This window comes from Pecten maximus, chromosome 4 (assembly GCF_902652985.1).
Source record: "Pecten maximus chromosome 4, xPecMax1.1, whole genome shotgun sequence".
Taxonomy (NCBI): Eukaryota; Metazoa; Mollusca; class Bivalvia; order Pectinida; family Pectinidae; genus Pecten; species Pecten maximus.
In genome coordinates, this window is record NC_047018.1 from 3,144,104 (window position 1) to 3,168,171 (window position 24,068).

Consider the following 24,068-nt stretch of genomic DNA (forward strand, 5'->3'; position numbering starts at 1 on the left):
CAAACACCTGACCTGTGACGAATCTCTAGGATTTTTCATCAAAACAATGTAATGAGTATTCAAACTGATGTCTCTATGTTTTTTACTCTGACAAAATAAATTCTGAACTATATACTAAAGTACATGACGCTGATGTTGCAATGATGACTCTTCTTGGTGAATAATGACGTTACGTCAGAGTTAAATTCAGACATCAAATCATCTATCACTATCAAATTATTCACAGACGTGTCTAGTTCCATTAGATCAGGTAAACCTTCATGAAACTCTACTTTGTCAATGAAACCATAGATCGTTTGATATTCTCCATAACACCACAGGATTTTATCCGGTATGGGAGTCATCATCTGTTGAATGTTGTCTATAAACCTCTTCACAAACGTTGTTTTTCCACTTCATGTAGGACCTGCTATCATACAGGTAAAGGGTTGTTTCCAGGGCAAGAAATGTCCTCTAGGTACTGGGGTAACATGTGTTCAGGTACATTGCTGATTTGGAAGGGATAGTTTTTTTCTTCTTCATCTGGACATTTTTCCAGAGAAGATTAATCTAATGGTATGTCATTTCTATGTTTCATTTTCCTGTGTACTATCATGGCATATTTCCTTGTGAAAGATTTGGAGCACACTGGACACACGTAAGCCATGGTTTTCTTTATTTTGGTGTTTTTTTCGGCTTATTTATAGTTTTTGTGGGCACTTCAATGTCATAATCTATCCAGGAATCAAATTTTTTTGGCCATCCTAACCATCTAATCAACGCTAATTTCTTTCCTTTGACTCTCTTAACTTTTAAGACTTCTTGTATTTTCCACTTCGTTTCTTTTGATTTGTAGACCTTTTGTAATTCTTGAGCGTAGAAAACCCCCTCTATCTGTTCACCCATCATATCTTTGATTTTATAAACCGGAACACTTCCTCTGTAATATCTGTGAGAGACTATGAATAGTTCATCTGTCCATTTCTGATGCCACCCCTGACGGAATTCACGGACTTTGTAACTCAGCTTCACTTGATCTCCTTTTTTGAATTTGTGTGGCATCTTTTTCTTGGGAGGTTCATGGTCTCTTTTGGAAAAGATGATGTTTTGTGTGTCATTGTCTACATCCTTGGGTGCAAATCCATACAGACCAGAGTGTGTTCTACTGTTGTAACTTCTAATGATGTCAGGTAACACATCGATAAAGGTAAACGTTTGATTGGAATGCAAGTATCTATACAAATTTTTTTTCAACTTCCTTATAAATGATTCAGCAAATGCAGCTTTATGAGCACTGTGACTTGCAATGTGGGTGACCCCAATGGCTTTGCAATGCTTTTGAAATGCGTTGTTTAAGAATTCTTTTCCATGATCTGATCTGATGATGATGGGCTGACGTTCTGCTAATATCTTTTTGAAAGCCTCCAACACTGTGGTAGCCTTCTTGTTTTTAAGGGGTAGTACCCAACCATAACGTGAAAAATGATCCACAACAACCAGTAAGAAAGTGATGCCTTCATTATAGTCTTTGATATTAGAGACATCTGCTAAATCAGCATCCCACATGTAATCCACACTCACCAAAGGAGTTTTTACTTTTGGTGTTTTGTGTCTAACTTGTCTTCTTACACTATAAGGATCTTGATTCTGCAACCAAGCAGTGACCTGTGATAGACTTATCTTCAGTTTGCCTTTCTTTTTTATACCCTCATACAACCTCTTGGGGCCAGTGAATCCCAACACATGTTTTGGATCATACCATATCTTCTTCAGAAAATCTTTCTGCTTTTTTGGCAACATTTTTTCTTATTCATATGTTCATTGCAACTCCTTTTATACCTTTTCATGTGCTGCTAACAGTTCAAATTGTTTTAGAAATGAATCGGTTCTTTGCACTTCACATAAATCTTTGGTAAATATTTCACAAACTAATTGTCCACGTAAACATGTACGGTGTACATCATTTATTACTTCCCAATAATCATTTTTTGTTTTAATGCACATTATCAATGATATCCAGCTTTTGTTTTTTTTCAGTTTCCACCTCAGGTAAAATTTGACCGAATGATTTTTAACATGGTGTATGCTGAATTTGACAACATCATAGAAATGATACATATTTCCCGTAAGATGATTCCTTTTATACACTTGTTGGCAACTTTTTCCTTTATCAAAAAAAAAAAAGATTTGACTTCACTTCACCTTTCAAAACGTCAGGGTCATTTGAATTCTTGTATTTCAATCAGAATGCTGTTGTAATGGCTGCCATGATTATTTTTTGGTATTCATCATAGAATCTCCAAGACAACTGTAATTGAAGAATGGTTTTACATATTTTTGCAGTTTATTCAGTTTATCCAGTTTTTGCAGAATTTTTAATCAAATTTTGCATTTTTTTCGTTCATTTTTTTTAACACTAAATTTGCAAGTTTCATATTCTTACTATTTTTTGTCCATTTTTTTGCATGTTTTAGTCATTTTTTTTGCAGAATTCTTAACCATTTTTTGCAGATTTCTTGCTTAATTTTTTTCAACACAAAATTTGCAAGTTTCACTATACAATGTATATTCTTACTATATTTTTGTTCATTTTTTTGCATATTTTAGTCATTTTTGCAGAATTCTTAACCAGTTTTTGCAGAATTTTTAACAAAGTTTTGAATTTTTCTTGGTTAATCTTTTTTCAACATAAAATTTGCAAGTTTCACTATATATTCTTACTATTTTTTTGTTCATTTTTTTTGCATATTTTAGTCATTTTTACATATTTTCAAACTTTTTACACATTAAAAGCTAAAAGTGTCAAACTAACATGCTAAAACACCAAATCAACACGTTAAAACAGCACGTTAGCATGCTAAAACACCAAATCGGCAAGGTAAAACAGCACGTTAGCATGCTAAAACACCAAATCAACACGTTAAAACAGCACGTTAGCATGCTAAAACACCAAATCAACACGTTAAAACAGCACGTTAGCATGCTAAAACACCAAATCGGCACGTTAAAACAGCACGTTAGCATGCTAATACACCAAATCGGCACGTTAAAACAGCACGTTAGCATGCTAAAACACCAAATCAACACGTTAAAACAGCACGTTAGCATGCTAAAACACCAAATCGGCACGTTAAAACAGCACGTTAGCATGCTAAAACACCAAATCAGCACGTTAAAACAGCACGTTAGCATGAAGGTCAATAACGTCATGAAAACCAACCCGGCTAGCCATTTACATACTATGTATACTAGCATGCCGAAAGCCAATAACGTCGTGAAAACCAACCCGGCTAGCCATTTACATACTATACTAGCATGCCGAAAGTCAATAACGTCATGAAAACCAACCCGACTAGCCATTTACATACTACATACTAGCATGCCGAAAGTCAATAACGTCGTGAAAACCAACCCGGCTAGCCATTTACATACTATACTAGCATGCCGAAAGTCAATAACGTTATGGAAACCAACCCGGCTAGCCATCTACATACTACATACTAGCATGCCGAAAGTCAATAACGTCCTGAAATCTTGTTTTAATCACCAAGGCCTCTGACGAATTTGGTTCCAATGTTTTTTGGTATACAACATGAATCATCAACAACAGATATTGAAAGAAGATGTCCAAAAAGAACCTGTGAAGACAAAATCTCAACAATATACAAAGAAAGGTATGTCACTTCTGTATTTGAAAACATAGATACAGTAGAGAGAAATTGATGACATCTATGGGTTTTTTTTTCTCCCAGAATGCCTCATTCAAGATGGCTGCCAAATTTCGGCAGCCATCTTGAATGAGGCATTCTGGGAAAAAAAACAACCCCATAGTGTCTTCACTTCTCTCTATATTTCATCAACAAATAATGCAATACTCAAGAAATAAATTACAACGTTTTCTCGGGGTTTCCTTGCTGTTTTTCTATTAGAAAGAGGTCGATCTCAGAACTAAACAGTACATGGTAGAATTGAAATAATCAACTTTGACTCGTGTATTGTTGCAGTATATACAACTCGGACTCGGATATTTTGCAATTTTAATTAATAACTTAGGCCTGCGGCCTTCGTTATTAATTAATTGCAAAATACCCTCGTCCTCGTTGTATATCCTGCAACAATACACGAATCATCGTTAATTATTTCTTAAATTACCATAGGTAGGCCTCTTATCCTCAAATTATCATAGGTAGGTCTCTTGTCCTCAAATTATCATAGGTAGGCCTCTTATCCTCAAATTATCATAGGTAGGTCTCTTATCCTCAAATTATCATAGGTAGGCCTCTTATCCTCAAATTATCATAGGTAGGTCTCTTATCCTCAAATTACCATAGGTAGGCCTCTTATCCTCAAATTATCATAGGTAGGCCTCTTGTCCTCAAATTATCATAGGTAGGCCTCTTATCCTCAAATTATCATAGGTAGGCCTCTTGTCCTCAAATTATCATAGGTAGGCCTCTTATCCTCAAATTATCATAGGTAGGTCTCTTATCCTCAAATTATCATAGGTAGGCCTCTTATCCTCAAATTATCATAGGTAGGTCTCTTATCCTCAAATTACCATAGGTAGGCCTCTTATCCTCAAATTATCATAGGTAGGTCTCTTATCCTCAAATTACCATAGGTAGGCCTCCTATCCTCAAATTATCATAGGTAGGCCCGATAAGAACATTCATGACAAAACTTGAGACAATAACACATTATCTGATTTAACTGACCACTGATGAAACTTGCGGCAAAACTTCAATCAATTATTAATGACCAAAGAATGGACAGAAGGATGGACACAGGTGGGTTATCATAATATGTTCAATGAAATTTGATGGGTGTAAAACAAGTGGTAAGGTGTTAATCAATTTATAAAATGACAAAAGTGTTTGGTTTATATACAGACCTGTTAATATCAATGGCAGTTTGGATCAGTTCCTCCCTGATCTGCCCTTTAAAACTGGGGATAAAACAGGTAAAGAGCCGCTCTATGTCATGGAACAGTCTGTTCAAACACGCTGAAGGTCTCTGGGTGCTGATTTCTGTACACACAAATAAGCATTTAGGACTATTTATCACATTACAGAAGAAAACACATCTTTAACTGGCATTGATCTTAAAAGATATTTTTATTTCATTTAATTATGAATGTAAATTTGATATCATAACAACTAGATGCAGAAGTTACAGTGAAAATGAATGAGTATGGGAGCCATTCAAATAAAAAATTGGTGAATTAAATTCATTCCGCTTTACATGAACAAAGAACCAATCACTCTAAAACAATAGGTTTGGTAGTCCAATCATTTTAAAATGATAGGTTTGGTTATCCAATCACTCTAAAACAATAGGTTTGGTTGTCCAATAAATTTAGAACAATATGTTTGGTTGTCCAATTATTTAATGTAATATATACTTTTATTGCATTTTTGCCAGTGAAATATAGAGATTTAACAAACTTATAAAACTTGTATTTTCACTGCAGCGATGAGCAGATTTTGCAGTGAAAATATAAGTTTTCCGTTTTTGACCAATCAGAGCGGACCTTTGTATTCACCTCGTTGAAACTTGCCGATTTTTCCAATCGAAGCGGAGATAGAAAAATTGGTTATTTGCTGTATTTCTGAAACAGTCTGACTAGTTTTTGACTAAATACTCACTTAATGTTAGCTATTCATGCATATATTCTCCGATAACAGTAGAAAATGCTTAAATTGCACAGATCAGTCCTTTCAAAATGGCACCGTCAAGCTGACATGGAGTAACGTCACAAAGAGATGACGTCATTACTGATTCCCGCATTTTTTGACACTATTAATTTTTCGATGTTTTTAATTTTGTTTATAAGTTTATGAAATGCAATAAAAAGAAAATTGAATGGTTTCCCTTTAAATATAACATATATTTCACTTGTATGACAGAATATCGATATTCTGTCATACTCGTGAAATATTTGTTATATTAAACGGGCAAACATTCAATATCCTCCATGTGTAGGTCTTTTGTAAATCATTGTATACCATTTTTATACAATCATAAGATAAGGGTCAGGTGAAACTCAATCTCATTAAAATTAGACTTGTAATTTCCACTCCTCTACGACACTCTACGATACACTAGACTTGTAATTTCCATACGATACTCTACGATACACTAGACTTGTAATTTCCACTCCTCTACGACACTCTACGATACACTAGACTTGTAATTTCCACTCCTCTACTATACTCTACGATACACTAGACTTGTAATTTCCACTCCTCTACGATACTCTACGATACACTAGACTTGTAATTTCCACTCCTCTACGACACTCTACGATACACTAGACTTGTAATTTCCACTCCTCTACGATACTCTACGATACACTAGACTTGTAATTTCCACTCCTCTACGATACTCTACGATACACTAGACTTGTAATTTCCACTCCTCTACGACACTCTACGATACACTAGACTTGTAATTTCTACTCCTCTACGACACTCTACGATACACTAGACTTGTAATTTCCACTCCTCTACGACACTCTACGATACACTAGACTTGTAATTTCCATACGATACTCTACGATACACTAGACTTGTAATTTCCACTCCTCTACGACACTCTACGATACACTAGACTTGTAATTTCCACTCCTCTACGATACTCTACGATACACTAGACTTGTAATTTCCACTCCTCTACGACACTCTACGATACACTAGACTTGTAATTTCCACTCCTCTACGATACTCTACGATACACTAGACTTGTAATTTCCACTCCTCTACGACACTCTACGATACACTAGACTTGTAATTTCCACTCCTCTACGACACTCTACGATACACTAGACTTGTAATTTCCACTCCTCTACGACACTCTACGATACACTAGACTTGTAATTTCCACTCCTCTACGATACACTAGACTTGTAATTTCCACTCCTCTACGACACTCTACGATACACTAGACTTGTAATTTCCACTCCTCTACGATACTCTACGATACACTAGACTTGTAAGTTCCACTCCTCTACGACACTCTACGATACACTAGACTTGTAATTTCCACTCCTCTACGATACTCTACGATACACTAGACTTGTAATTTCCACTCCTCTACGATACTCTACGATACACTAGACTTGTAATTTCCATACGATACTCTACGATACACTAGACTTGTAATTTCCACTCCTCTACGACACTCTACGATACACTAGACTTGTAATTTCCACTCCTCTACGATACTCTACGATACACTAGACTTGTAATTTCCACTCCTCTACGACACTCTACGATACACTAGACTTGTAATTTCCACTCCTCTACGATACTCTACGATACACTAGACTTGTAATTTCCACTCCTCTACGACACTCTACGATACACTAGACTTGTAATTTCCACTCCTCTACGATACTCTACGATACACTTCAATACTTATAGTGTATCGTAGAGTATCGTAGAGGAGTGGAAATTACAAGTCTAATTTTAATTAGATTGAGGTGAAACTATAGTTATGTTAGGTCATGATATGAAATAGTGCTGAGACTTTACCGTTCAGTGTTGTGTTGGCCATATTGATCAACACCCTTCCTGCAGAGCTGACCTCATCACTGTTTACAAGCTTTGACACCTTCTTGACGAAATAGCGGTAGATCATAGAATCTGCTTTCATTTCTAAGTTTAATGTGTCAGGGTACCGTATGCTGTTGAGTACAGAGAAAGAAAACTATAGTCACAGTCTGGTTAAACTTTTACATTTATCAGGGTACCGTATGTTGTTGAGTACAGAGAAAGAAAACTATCGTCACAGTCTGGTTAAACTTTTACATTTATCAGGGTACGGTGTGTTGTTGATTACAGAGAAAGAAAACTATCGTCACAGTCTGGTTAAACTTTTACATTTGTCAGGGTACCGTATGTTGTTGAGTACAGAGAAAGAAAACTAGTTATATTCTGGTAAAACTATTGTTCAGTAGTTTTCAGGATCGATTGGAAAATCATGATAATGGATTATTGGTTTTAACATCCTGTCTGTATTATACTATTCACCTACAGCTATATAATCGTTTGGTCAGTATTGGGGTATAGTACAAGTCACAAAGTCACAATTTTACTGGTTGATTTTGTTTAGAGATATAAAGCTGAGAATTGTACAAATCAAAATTTATTGGTAGATTTTGTTTAGAGGAATAAAGCTGAGAATTGTACAAATCAAAATTTAATATTTGATTTTGTTTGGAGCAATAGAATTGAGAATTGTACAAATCAAAATTTACTGGTATATTTTGTTTAGAGGAATAAAGCTGAGAATTGTACAAATCAAAATTTATTGGTTGATTTTGTTTATGGGAATTGAATTGAGAATTGTACAAATCAAACTTTACTGGTTGATTTTGTTCGGAGGAATAGAGTTGAAAATTGTACAAATCAAACTTTACTATTTTATTTTGTTTAGAGGAATAGAATTGAGAATTGTACAGTCACACTTTACAGTTGTATTAATAATGTACATTAGGTATTTTTTAAAGGTAGGTACTTTTTTGTGTGCTTGTAAGGTTATAATATCTATGAGGAAGTGTTATGTTGTTTGTACATGTGGTGTGTATGATAGTAAGGGAATTTCCTGTGACTGAACAATCAATAAATTCTTATTTTTCATTCAAACTTTGCAGGGATCCAAATTAGTTTCAGTTAAAATTATAAGCAATGACTTTAACAGTTTGACTTCTGGTATACAAACAAAACAAAAACTAATTACAAATCACAACATATTGCACTATCCAAAATGACCAGCCATATCTTTATTATAACAAACTCTGTGTGTATAATGATATGGATACCTGACTCTCTGTGTATATAATGATATGGATACCTGACTCTGTGTATATAATGATATGGATACCTGACTCTGTGTATATAATGATATGGATACCTGACTCTGTGTGTATATAATGATATGGATACCTGACTCTCTGTGTATATAATGATATGGATACCTGACTCTGTGTGTATAATGATATGGATACCTGGCTCTCTGTGTATATAATGATATGGATACCTGGCTCCCTGTGTATAATGATATGGATACCTGACTCTGTGTGTATAATGATATGGATACCTGACTCCCTGTGTATAATGATATGGATACCTGACTCTGTGTATATAATGATATGGATACCTGGCTCAGTGTGTATATAATGATATGGATACCTGACTTTGTGTGTGTGTATAATGATATGGATACTTGACTCTGTGTATATAATGATATGGATACCTGACTCTGTGTGTATAATGATATGGATACCTGACTCTGTGTATATATAATGATATGGATACCTGACTCTGTGTGTATATAATGATATGGATACCTGACTCTGTGTATAATGATATGGATACCTGACTCTCTGTGTATAATGATATGGATACCTGACTCTCTGTGTATATAATGATATGGATACCTGACTCTGTGTATATAATGATATGGATACCTGGCTCAGTGTGTATATAATGATATGGATACCTAACTCTGTGTGTATATAATGATATGGATACCTGACTCTGTGTATATAATGATATGGATACCTGACTCTGTGTATATAATGATAAGGATACCTGACTCTGTGTGTATATAATGATATGGATACCTGACTCTGTGTATATAATGATATGGATACCTGACTCTCTGTGTGTATAATGATATGGATACCTGACTCTGTGTGTATAATGATATGGATACCTGACTCTCTGTGTATATAATGATATGGATACCTGGCTCTGTGTGTATATAATGATATGGATACCTGACTCTCTGTGTGTGTAAAATGATATGGATACCTGACTCTCTATGTGTATAATGATATGGATACCTGACTCTATGTATATAATGATATGGATACCTGGCTCTTTGTGTATATAATGATATGGATACCTGACTCTGTGTGTATATAATGATATGGATACCTGACTCTCTGTGTGTGTAAAATGATATGGATACCTGACTCTCTATGTGTATAATGATATGGATACCTGACTCTGTGTATATAATGATATGGATACCTGGCTCTTTGTGTATATAATGATATGGTTACCTAACTCTGTGTGTATATAATGATATGGATACCTGACTCTCTGTGTGTATATAATGATATGGATACCTGACTCTGTGTGTATAATGATATGGATACCTGACTCTCTGTGTATATAATGATATGGATACCTGACTCTGTGTGTATAATGATATGGATACCTGGCTCTCTGTGTATATAATGATATGGATACCTGACTCTCTGTGTATATAATGATATGGATACCTGACTCTGTGTGTATAATGATATGGATACCTGGCTCCCTGTGTATAATGATATGGATACCTGACTCTGTGTGTATAATGATATGGATACCTGACTCTCTGTGTGTATAATGATATGGATACCTGGCTCTCTGTGTGTATAATGATATGGATACCTGACTCTGTGTGTATAATGATATGGATACCTGACTCTCTGTGTATATAATGATATGGATACCTGACTCTCTGTGTATATAATGATATGGATACCTGACTCTCTGTGTATATAATGATATGGATACCTGACTCTGTGTGTATATAATGATATGGATACCTGACTCTGTGTGTATATAATGATATGGATACCTGACTCTCTGTGTATATTATGATATGGATACCTGACTCTGTGTATATAATGATATGGATACCTGACTCTCCCTGTGTATATTGATATGGATACCTGACTCTGTGTGTATAATGATATGGATACCTGACTCTCTGTGTATATAATGATATGGATACCTGACTCAGTGTGTTTATAATGATATGGATACCTGACTCTGTGTGTATAGAATGATATGGATACCTGACTCTCTGTGTGTGTATAATGATATGGATACCTGACTCTCTGTGTATAATGATATGGATACCTGACTCTCTGTGTGTATAATGATGTCGATACCCGACTCTGTGTGTATATAATGATATGGATACCGGACTCTCTTTGTGTATAATGATATGGATACCTGGCTCTCTGTGTATATAATGATATGGATACCTGGCTCTCTGTGTATATAATGTTATGGATACCTGACTCTCTGTGTGTATAATGATATGGATACCCGACTCTGTGTGTATAATGATATGGATACCTGACTCTCTGTGTGTATAATGATATGGATACCTGGCTCTGTGTATAATGATATGGATACCTGACTCTGTGTGTATAATGATATGGATACCTGGCTTAGTGTGTATATAATGATATGGATACCTGGCTCTCTGTGTATATAATGATATGGATACCTGACTCTAGGTATATAATGATACGGATACCTAACTCTCTGTGTGTATAATGATATGGATACCTGACTCTCTGTGTATATAATGATATGGATACCTGACTCTGTGTATATAATGATATGGATACCTGACTCTGTATATATAATGATATGGATACCTGACTCTGTGTGTATAATGATATGGATACCTGGCTCTGTGTGTATATAATGATATGGATACCTGACTCTCTGTGTGTGTAAAATGATATGGATACCTGACTCTCTATGTGTATAATGATATGGATACCTGACTCTGTGTATATAATGATATGGATACCTGGCTCTTTGTGTATATAATGATATGGTTACCTAACTCTGTGTGTATATAATGATATGGATACCTGACTCTCTGTGTGTATATAATGATATGGATACCTGACTCTGTGTGTATAATGATATGGATACCTGACTCTCTGTGTATATAATGATATGGATACCTGACTCTGTGTATATAATGATATGGATACCTGGCTCCCTGTGTATAATGATATGGATACCTGGCTCCCTGTGTATAATGATATGGATACCTGACTCTCAGTGTATATAATGATATGGATACCTGACTCTCTGTGTATAATGATATGGATACCTGACTCTGTGTGTATAATGATATGGATACCCGACTCTCTGTGTATATAATGATATGGATACCTGACTCTGTGTGTAGAATGATATGGATAACTGACTCTCTGTGTATATAATGATATGGATACCTGACTCTGTGTATATAATGATATGGATACCTGACTCCCTGTGTATAATGATATGGATACCTGACTCTGTGTGTATAATGATATGGATACCCGACTCTCTGTGTGTATAATGATATGGATACCTGACTCTCTGTGTATAATGATATGGATACCTGACTCTCTGTGTATAATGATATGGATACCTGACTCTGTGTGTATATAATGATATGGATACCTGACTCTGTGTGTATATAATGATATGGATACCTGACTCTGTGTGTATATAATGATATGGATACCTGACTCTGTGTATATAATGATATGGATACCTGACTCTGTGTATAATGATATGGATATCTGACTCTGTGTATAATGATATGGATACCTGACTCTGTGTGTACATGTATAATGATATGGATACCTGACTCTGTGTGTATAATGATATAAATACCTGACTCTGTGTATAATGATATGGATATCTGACTCTGTGTATAATGATATGGATACCTGCCTCTCCCTGTGTATAATGATATGGATACCTGACTCTGTGTATAATGATATGGATACCTGACTCTCTGTACATCATCTCTGAAGTCCTGGTTGAGCTGTGCTAGTGACAAATCGATACAGGACTTCTGGTCAGGGCAGACACCAAATGTTGGATCAGGTGCAAGCTGAGTTTTGTTGACCTCTGATCTAGAGTCCCTGATTGAGTCTAAGAAAAGCAGAATTTTGTTTAATCATGTGAAAAAATCCCAGAATATTTGGGAAGATATGTTACACTTTGAAAAAAGACAATTTTGTTTAGTTATCATCATTCATACTTATCAATCCTATTTCTTTGGGTGCAACCAAAGTTTTCATAATTTTTACCAGTATCTGGTTTCTACATATAAAACACATAAAACAATGATACATTATGTGCAGGCTGTAAAGATACTATATCAAATGGAAAATGTTTACATGTCATATGCTCATTTTGGGATCAGGTCCTTCACCCTTCAGACTTTTATATAACATTTTGGGATCAGGTCCATCACCCTTCTGACTTTTATATAACATTTTGGGTTCAGGTCCATCACCCTTCTGACTTTTATATAACATTTTGGGATCAGGTCCATCACCCTTCAGACTTTTATATGACATTTTGGGTTCAGGTCCATCACCCTTCTGACTTTTATATGACATTTTGGGTTCAGGTCCATCACCCTTCTGACTTTTATATGACATTTTGGGTTCAGGTCCATCACCCTTCTGACTTTTATATAACATTTTGGGTTCAGGTCCGGCACCCTTCTGACTTTTATATGACATTTTGGGATCAGGTCCATCACCCTTCTGACTTTTATATGACATTTTGGGATCAGGTCCATCACCCTTCTGACTTTTATATAACATGTTTGGATCAGGTCCAGCACCCTTCTGATTTTTATATAACATTTTGGGATCAGGTCCAGCATCCTTCTGATTTTGATATAACATTTTGGGATCAGGTCCAGCATCCTTCTGACTTTTATATAATATTTTGGGATCAGGTCCAGCATCCTTCTGACTTTTATATAACATTTTGGGATCAGGTCCAGCACCCTTCTGACTTTTATATGACATTTTGGGATCAGGTCCATCACCCTTCTGACTTTTATATGACATTTTGGGTTCAGGTCCAGCACCCTTCTGACTTTTATATAACATTTTGGGATCAGGTCCAGCACCCTTCTGACTTTTATATAACATTTTGGGATCAGGTCCAGCACCCTTCTGACTTTTATATAACATTTTGGGATCAGGTCCAGCACCCTTCTTACTTTTATATAACATTTTGGGTTCAGGTCCAGCATCCTTCTGACTTTTATATAACATTTTGGGATCAGGTCCAGTACCCTTCTGACTTTTATATGACATTTTGGAATCAGGTCCAGTACCCTTGTGACTTTTATATAACATTTTGGAATCAGGTCCAGCACCCTTCTGACTTTTATATGACATTTTGGAATCAGGTCCAGTACCCTTCTGACTTTTATATAACATTTTGGAATCAGGTCCAGCACCCTTCTGACTTTTTTTATATAACATTTTGGGTTCAGGTTCATCACCCTTCTGACTTTTATATGACATTTTGGAATCAGGTCCAGCACCCTTCTGACTTTTATATAACATTTTGGGTTAAGGTCCAGCACCCTTCTGACTTTTATATGACATTTTGGGATCAGGTCCAGCACCCTTCTGACTTTTATATGACATTTTGGGATCAGGTCCAGCACCCTTTTGACTTTTATATAACATTTTGGGTTCAGGTCCAGCACGCACCCTTCTGACTTTTATATAACATTTTGGGTTTAAGTCCAGCACACTTCTGACTTTTATATAACATTTTGGGTTCAGGTCCAGCACCCCTCTGACTTTTATATAAAATTTTGGGTTTAAGTCCAGCACACTTCTGACTTTTATATAACATTTTGGAATCAGGTCCAGCACCCTTCTGACTTTTATATGACATTTTGGAATCAGGTCCATAACCTATCTGACTTTTATATAACATTTTGGAATCAGGTCCAGCACCCTTCTGACTTTTATATGACATTTTAGGATCAGGTCCATCACGTATCTGACTTTTATATAACATTTTGGAATCAGGTCCAGCACCCTTCTGACTTTTATATGACATTTTGGAATCAGGTCCAGTACCCTCGTGACTTTTATATGACATTTTGGAATCAGGTCCAGCACCCTCGTGACTTTTATATAACATTTTGGGTTCAGGTTCATCACCCTTCTGACTTTTATATGACATTTTGGAATCAGGTCCAGCACCCTTCTGACTTTTATATAACATTTTGGGATCAGGTCCAGCACCCTTTTGACTTTTATATAACATTTTGGGTTCAGGTCCAGCACGCACCCTTCTGACTTTTATATAACATTTTGGGTTTAAGTCCAGCACACTTCTGACTTTTAGTTAACATTTTGGGATCAGGTCCAGCACCCCTCTGACTTTTATATAAAATTTTGGGTTTAAGTCCAGCACACTTCTGACTTTTATATAACATTTTGGGATCAGGTCCATAACCTATCTGACTTTTATATAACATTTTGGAATCAGGTCCAGCACCCTTCTGACTTTTATATGACATTTTGGGATCAGGTCCATCACCTATCTGACTTTTATATAACATTTTGGAATCAGGTCCAGCACCCTTCTGACTTTTATATGACATTTTGGAATCAGGTCCAGTACCCTCGTGACTTTTATATGACATTTTGGAATCAGGTCCAGCACCCTCGTGACTTTTATATAACTTTTGAGATCAGGTCAATCACCCTTAATTCTGACTTTTATATGACATTTTGGGGTCAGGTCAGTAGAGGTCACCAAACACACTTCTAACCAAATATGATATACATTGTATTAAGATTGATTGGTCAGTAGGAGAGAATTTCAAGACTTGAGAACCAAAAATTATCCCTGGAACACTGCTCACTTTAACAACTGTTGATTTCCAGATACAGCTGCTGTAATCCTAACTGTAAATGTGTACGATTAGTTTTAGGGAGAAGGTCTCTGTTGTTTCCATGGGCTAATCTTAGCAGCATATATAATTATGACAAGGCAATTCCTGATAGCATGACAATGTTTGTCTCTTAATGACAACTTAACAGGTACACATTATATTTCTTACATTGTAACTAAAGACATACTTTTAGATATTTACAGACAGGATTGTATAGAACAAATTAGAACATCTTCAAACAGATTTTTTTTCATACATGTCTAAACAATGAATTTGGTATTCAGGGTTATTTGAGAAAGCCATTAGGGAAAGGGTACTTAAAAGAAATTACTAAAATTCGTCTGTCAGCTCATGATTTAAATGTAGAAAAAGGTCGTTATCAAAATATCCAGCGACATTTGAGAATTTGATCTGTATGTAATTTAAATGATGTCGAGGATGAATTTCATTTTATTCTAAAATGCCCATGTTATTCTGATATTCGTAAGAAATATTTGAAAAGTTACTATTTTAAAAAAACAAGTATGTTTAAATTGATACAATTATTTTAACGGACAAAATACCAAAGAATTAGAAAAATTGGCAAAATATATCAAAGCAGCAAATATCAAAAGAATTTCTTTAACATAGTTATGCTCTCCGAGTATATTGTCTCTGGCACGAATTTTACTCCTATAACATAAGAGGCCGCTGGTCCGGCTCTTTTCTATCGGATATGATTTTGCCGACTGCGACGGCGCCTGTCAAAAATATCTCGCCGTGTAAAACCTCTAACATTGTTGGAGTAGCACAAATTTATGTTTTTTTTTATGTTGTCAATGTTATGTAAAATTTGTATATTGTGTATGTGTAGGATACTGATGAGTCAGAAGACTCAAAGTTAATAAAGAACTTGAACTTGATGTAAAGTTTTACCTGTCTTATTTGTTTTATCTCAACCACTAAACACATTTTTGGCTTCACCCTCAACTTCCAGACAGGTGTCCCAACCAATATAGTTTACAATTGTCTATCAATACAAAGTTTTAGAGATGTAAAATGTTTAACATTGACACAAACAACTTTTTGACCTACCTATGTGTTTGAAGACACGACAAGTTACCCCACCTGGGTCCTCACTGATGGTATACTGCAGTAACTTCTGCATCTGGTCTCTGTTGAGAGTGCCCAGTACCTCTGCGACAGGTGCATGTACTGCGATCTAGAAATAATATCACCATGGAAATATGTATATGTCACAGGAGCAACACCAGAGGGCGCTGATATCTATACATATGTATATGAAACAGAAACAACACCAGAGGGCGCTGATATCTATACATATGTATATGAAACAGAAACAACACCAGAGGGCACTGATATATATATATATGTATATGTAATAGAAACAACACCAGAGGGCGCTGATATCTATACATACGTATATGTCTCGTTCATACCTTGTCAGTGTTACGTATCCTGTATATTATCACGTCTCGTTCATACCTTGTCAGCGTTACATATCCTGTATATTATCACATCTCGTCCATACCTTGTCAGCGTTACATATCCTGTATATTATCACATCTCGTTCGTACCTTGTGAGCGTTACGTATCGTGTATATTATCATGTCTCGTTCATACCTCGTCAGTGTTACGTATCCTGTATATTATCACATCTCGTTCATACCTTGTCAGCGTTACGTATCCTGTATATTATCACATCTCGTTCATACCTTGTCAGTGTTACGTATCCTGTATATTATCACATCTCGTTCATACCTCGTCAGTGTTACGTATCCTGTATATTATCACATCTCGTTCATACCTCGTCAGTGTTACATATCCTGTATATTATCACGTCTCGCTCATACCTTGTCAGTGTTACGTATCCTGTATATTATCACGTCTCGTTCATACCTCATCAGTGTTACGTATCCTGTATATTATCACATCTCGTTCATACCTTGTCAGCGTTACATATCCTGTATATTATCACGTCTCGTTCATACCTTGTCAGCGTTACGTATCCTGTATATTATCACATCTGGTTCATACCTTGTCAGCGTTACGTATCCTGTATATTATCATATCTCGTTCATACCTCGTCAGTGTTATGTATCCTGTATATTATCACATCTCGTTCATACCTTGTCAGTGTTACGTATCCTGTATATTATCATATCTCGTTCATACCTCGTCAGTGTTATGTATCCTGTATATTATCACATCTCGTTCATACCTCGTCAGTGTTATGTATCCTGTATATTATCACATCTCGTTCATACCTCGTCAGTGTTATGTATCCTGTATATTATCACATCACGTTCATACCTTGTCAGTGTTACATATCCTGTATATTATCACATCTCGTTCATACCTTGTTGGTGTTACGTATCCTGTATATTATCATGTCTCGATCGTTCATACCTCATCAGTGTTACGTATCCTGTATATTATCACATCTCGTTCATACCTTGTCAGCGTTACGTATCCTGTATATTATCATATCTCGTTCATACCTTGTCAGCGTTGCGTATCCTGTATATTGCCACAGCCACAATGTGTTGACACCAGATATCCTGAGGGCAGAGGCTACAGGTCGTCAAGGTCACCTTTTGTTTCTCAAATGACAGCGTGACTTTGGCACCCTCCACCTTAGCAGAGTTGCTTGTCTTGGATAAAATAGCTGACACCATAAACCCTGGACATTTGAAGAGAGGAGGACTGTATCTTCTTATGAATAAAATTCCTTTTTTTTCTTCCCAATTGTTGTTATATTTACAAGTAAACAAGATATACTGATGCAGTCTGTGTATAACTACAAAACCACAATATTTTCATTTCTAGATTGCTAAATTATGTCACAAATCTTAAAAAACAATATAATTATAATTAGTGGGTTTTCACAAGGCAGTAAAAATAGTATGTTTATATATTATTACCTGATTAATGCTTCATGTGTGTTGATCAGTTTACAAGCAATTTCTATTCCACTAATTACCAAACAGTTTTCGGGTCTGATAAGTGACTGAAACTTCAACATAATATAACTGTGGGTTTCACTGAGGCACTCACTGACTCACCAACTTGTGTGATTTCCATGATTCGGTTTTCCTCTATCAGAGTTTCCCCGTCCCTCCAACCATTCTTTTTGTAATCCATTAGTTTGCCATAGATCTCCACCCGACTCTCACTCTGGGGAAATGCCCAAAAGGCAACCTAGGAAGACAAAAATTTACAACATGAAACACTGATACCATATTTTAGTTAAATATCAAATAAAGCTGCCACTGTTTCCTATGATGATCATGATTTAATAATATATACCAATGTATGGCATTGCTACTATACATGTGTATATATATATTACCCTACCAACCAGGACACATCTGTGGCCATGGCAAAATAAAACAATGGAAAATAAACCTTCTGGCGCAGACAATTAAATATAACAAGTGTAATATGTATTATCCCCATGTTTATATATATTATATATTTGTATTATATTTATTATTCTTATCTGGTTTTCTATTGCCTTATACGCACTGTTTTTGTTTTACATGGAATAACATGGTACATCTGTTAATAGGTTTACAGCTGAGAAATTGTGAAATATAATAAATTATTTTAAAATTTAGTTAAAATTGGCGGGGAAATTTGATTCCATTAATACTAGTATTTTTTTCTAAATCGCAAGTGGCAAATATAAGCATTGATTTGCTCGATCAGTGGGCTGATGGTGCCAACTGGACAAAGGCAAATTGAACATGAAGCACAAGCACACTTCATTACTAAGCCTTTGTCCAGTTAGAATGTGTTTACATCATTTTACGGTTCCCGCCTCCTCCCCAGCATCCTCCTTTTGTTATACTATTTTACTTGTTATCAATTTTGAACATTTGATGTTGACTTGATTATGTCAAGGAATTTTCTGGAAATTGCATGTTGTCAATTTTTGTAACTCTACCTTTAAACCAAGGTTTCACACATGCGATTGTTGGGAGTATTTTTGTTGTAACTTAAGTTGATAGTTTAAGGTGGCGGTTTTGTATCCCCACCTTGGACCAAAGTTTGATTCATATGGTTGATTTTATGAATATCAACTTGTATTGCAAGTTTATTTCAATTGTCGTTTAATAAATAAACAGCCAATTTCAATTCAATCAATGGTTTTAGTTGTTTGTCTTCTTTGGTCAACAAGCTTGTCATGTCTGAAGTCATGTATAAAATATAATTATCATCCCATAACTGCCAACTGAAAGCAGTTGATTCCTTCAATAAATTGGTATACTTTTATCAACAATGATTTAATTGATGGTGATCAAATTTCCAAATTAAAGAGATTATGCATGCATGAAGTAAAATATAACATGCCAGTAATCTTTCATACTTCATACATTTGACTTTCAAAAACATGAACTACATGTAGTTTATATAGTTGTATTTTACTTTTTTAATCATTGTTTCTTCTAAAGGAGGATAATGATTTTCCAGAAACTGGCAAGAATAATGTTCCCCAGTGACTTGGGCAGCTAGAGATGAAAGAGGTTGCACCCCACATGGTGGGACGGGTGAGGTGGAGTTTGATCGGTTGTCAGCCTGCTGAGAGGAACCGCTAATACTGTCTTCAGACTCCGATTCATAATCTGTTAAAAAAAAAAAGGGGTGTGAAAAATAACATGTTTTTATTTAAACATATTTTATTTGTCAAAACACAAATGGGTTTAGACACAAGTATAAAACTTATAATCCGTTTTTCCCGTATAACATAAATGATGAAATGAATATACATGACCGAAAATAATAAAGACAATTGATGATGATATGAACATGTCAAAAATAGATATAAGATCAAATTTACCATATACATATGTCATACTATGAAGTCACTGTACCCGCATGTCTGGATTGAATACGAGTTAATTTACAATGTAAAGCTATGGAGATACATATTTTTCAAATATATATATATTTCTCTCGGTACAACTATAACAGGAAATTCAAATCTATATCTTCGGATCACCAACACATATATTATAATGTATAATTTTTTTTCCATTTTTAAGGCTGTAAAAAAAAATTCCTCCTCCGAAAAAGAGGGAAAATTGACCTAGAATAGGTATTCTCTTTAAAAACTTATTATTTTTCCTAAATAATTGACAGGTTTTTAATTTTCGAATCTAATAGAATGTGTATTCGTACCTGTCGGTAATTAGTAATACTCTATATTCACTTTAAAAACACGCATTCTTATCCATGTTGTGTTTCGATCTGTCTTGTTCTAGCTCATGAAATCAATCAACCTCACAAATTATCATCAACTTATCGAATCGATGTGATGAAGTTAAGCAAAAATCATTGTCTTCAAGAAAACATTTTCTGTTTGAAAATTTACAAATATTTATCGCTTCCTACGCCACTTTCATGTTGTAATGCCCCAACAATCTGTCATATCTCAGAACTGTTCCAGAAAATTTGAAAAGTTTCACATATTATTATTGTCTACATGTTGTCTTAATTGGCTCTATATCCTAGTGCCAGGTTTCTTTAGTGGTGTGAACTGTACGTGTCTAAACTTAAGGCCTAAAATACAGATTTATCTTCATTTGTAACCACTGCAATCACATCTAATATTAATGAAACTTTTCTAAAATGGTGAATTTTATAAGGGGCCTTATAAAATTCATCAGATCTTCATCAAATAATTTGTGAGGTTATCAAAAAGGAAAAAAAGCTTTCATTTTCTTACCATCCATGCCTACCAGTACATGTACAGGGTTTACTCCGTCATTTTGAGTAGGCAGATCGCTTCAAAAAAATATTAAATCAAAACTGCTAGATCTATAGTAGGCTTTTAAGATTCCATGGCAGTGAGTCAAAACCTAAATTAAGATCTTACGTAAGTTCCCGGAATACTACAATTAAGCTTTATTTGGGCAGCATTCCGTACACAACAGTACACAATGTATACATGTTACTAAGGCCGTTTTCGTACAACTAAATATTTTACTATAAGCCATTGTTAGTTACGCCATCCTTTCATTCGCTCGTTTGAAGTTCCAGTAATGAGAAATTATACCATGTTAAAGTCTGAATTTTTTGCTACCTGTGAAGTGATGTTATTATATACTTTTGATGGCAAATAAGAGCACATGGGTACTTGAAAAACAGTCAACCCGATATTTACCGTGCATTGGGGAACCCCCATCTGGGGAATTCCCGTCTTTTCCAACGTCATTCTATTTTTAGGGTCCCCGTGATTTCTTGTACGCCGCACCCGGACCCGGATCCGATTCCTTTACCAGGATTATTCATATTTTTTTTCTAAACAACGACTCAATGAATAAATCTCATTTTTTTCTGATAAATCCATATTACTAATATAAAAATCTGACAGTTTAAATTAAAAGGAAGCAATCCCTACAACTTTAGAAATCGTCGATTTACATTTTTTCAGATCATGATTTTGTGTACGTCGCACTCAACGGTGAAAAATTACGGTTTGGGGCTATTTTATTAGTCCCCTGTCGTTTGAAAAACAGGTGCCTGCCTGCCTGCCTGCCCGCCCACCCGCCCGCCCGCCCGCCTGTCCGTCCGGACAACTCCTCCTAAAATACTACTCCGATTTTAACAAAACTTGGTATACATGATCAGTATAACATGTAGTTGTGCATCCCACATTTTTTTTCTCGAAAATTCATTTTCAAAATGGCCGCCGGCTTCTCATTGGTTGAGGCTTGTCCGGACAACTCCTCCTAAAGTACTACTCCGGTTTTAACAAAACTTGGTATACAAAATATACAAAATTATATAAGGAAACATCTTAGGTTACTTTTAGCATCTGTACACCACCTAAGATGTTTCCTTATTAATCATAATAGGCCCTCGGCGAATTAAGTATCGGCCGAGGGGGATCGTTGTTTTTACAACATTACGATATTTTTTTTGTTTATACCTACAAATGTACTACATTTGTGTAACTGTTCTATGTTCTATGTCTATATCTGATCGTATGTAATTTACCCGTGTCTTGACAAAGGGGCAGATTGCCTCGAAAATTCGACAGTTTTCTTGTCTGTACTGTCGTTATTACTACTTGACATATATACAGTGTATATATATATAACAATTAACAAGGTTTCGGGTATCTTCTCATAGATTGAATATAGAAGCGGAAGATGGCATCGCCCGATTCCAATACCTCCGGAAATGCGTTATTTACTTGGAGGGCGCAGGACTTATGTCCCCTTGCATTAGGGGGCGCGGCGACGCACTCAGAGGCTTATACTCTGAAATAAGGTCTTTTTTTTTGTATAGGAAATAGTCTGTTAGACCCAATATGTTTATATTTATATATGTTATGACATCAGAGAACTGTACCACCATTCAAAACGGCTGTGTATATTTACAAAGCAAATGCATTAAGAAATGAAATAGTGTTAACAAGGAGACATATGAAATGACATGTAGCAGTTTATTATCATTCGCTTACTTTATGGTAATACTGTTTTTCATGCTTTAATATTCTGTCGTGAATACTGTGATTTATTGGCAGCAGGTCATATGACAGTACCTTTTTACGACCTGCTGGGATGGGAACCCAGTCTGTCTCCGAGGCTAAAGTTATCTCTTATCAAATTAATTGATAACAGCTTGTTATTCAATTAATTTGCAACAGTTATGTTTGTAGAATTTAAGTAATATTTTTATTGTACCCGCACATACAATATTGTGTAATAATTGGGCTACTGTAATTATGTATAGCTATTCATCAACTGAAAATCAAGGTAGTGTAATTGGCGTTTGCATGACATTCATACAGTTTTCACATGGCTTTGGATCCAGCATCCGTTCTCTTTGATATTTTTGCAAATTAAAAAAAAAAAGATTTACAAACTCAGGCTATTTCTAATACCTCGTCAAATAAGTATTTTACAACGCTGCAACTTTCAAGTGATTACATTGTTGTACTAGTCTATTATCTTATCACTTGTTAGAATCACGTCACTTGATATACTTTTGGGTGATAATGAATAAACTTGTACATTTTAATAAAATTAGCCCATTATTGTTCTACTAATAAATTAACTATGTGTTTGTTTTTGCAGGCAATATTTAGTCCAGATTAGTGTATTATTATGCAAACCACAACGACCTAATAAAATATGTTACCTCCAACTATCTCCCCCCCCCCCCCCCCCCCCCCCCCCCCCCATAAAAAAATAATAAAAGAACGCCATCAGTCCATATTACCTGGTCCAAGACTCAGCTGAAGGGCTGGTGGGGATCAAAACAATTTCATTTTTTTATAAAAAGGTTTTAAGGAAAAAAACTTCAAACGGTTTTAATTTTTAAAGAAGAAGAAGAAGAAGAAGAAGAAGAAGACACTACGTTAGAGATCTGAATATGGCTGTGACACACTCTCCGTATGTTGGCTTTTTCTGTATGCCTACATCGATTTAATGATGTCATATGGCGCCAAGTATAAATTATCTAAAATAATGTTTTCGTCAATCGAAGTGATTAAAATGAGTGGAAACTTTACTTTCATATTTCTCATATTCAGAAAATAATTT

At 35.4% G+C, this 24,068-nt stretch overlaps 1 protein-coding gene across 1 annotated transcript in view; it reads right to left on the reverse strand.

Annotated features, from left to right (window-relative positions):
* LOC117324845 overlaps window positions 1-21,615 on the reverse strand; it is a 45,650-nt gene extending 24,035 nt beyond the window's left edge. The window contains exons 1-8 of the mRNA XM_033880674.1: window positions 21,242-21,615; window positions 19,942-20,138; window positions 18,576-18,711; window positions 18,012-18,193; window positions 16,585-16,711; window positions 12,569-12,716; window positions 7,512-7,663; window positions 4,871-5,006 (exon numbers count right to left, since the gene is read on the reverse strand). Coding sequence (XP_033736565.1) covers window positions 4,871-5,006; window positions 7,512-7,663; window positions 12,569-12,716; window positions 16,585-16,711; window positions 18,012-18,193; window positions 18,576-18,711; window positions 19,942-20,138; window positions 21,242-21,248 — 1,085 coding nt within the window. The 5' untranslated portion in view covers window positions 21,249-21,615. The remainder of the gene's footprint in view (window positions 1-4,870; window positions 5,007-7,511; window positions 7,664-12,568; window positions 12,717-16,584; window positions 16,712-18,011; window positions 18,194-18,575; window positions 18,712-19,941; window positions 20,139-21,241) is intronic.
* Window positions 21,616-24,068: the final 2,453 nt, after the last annotated feature.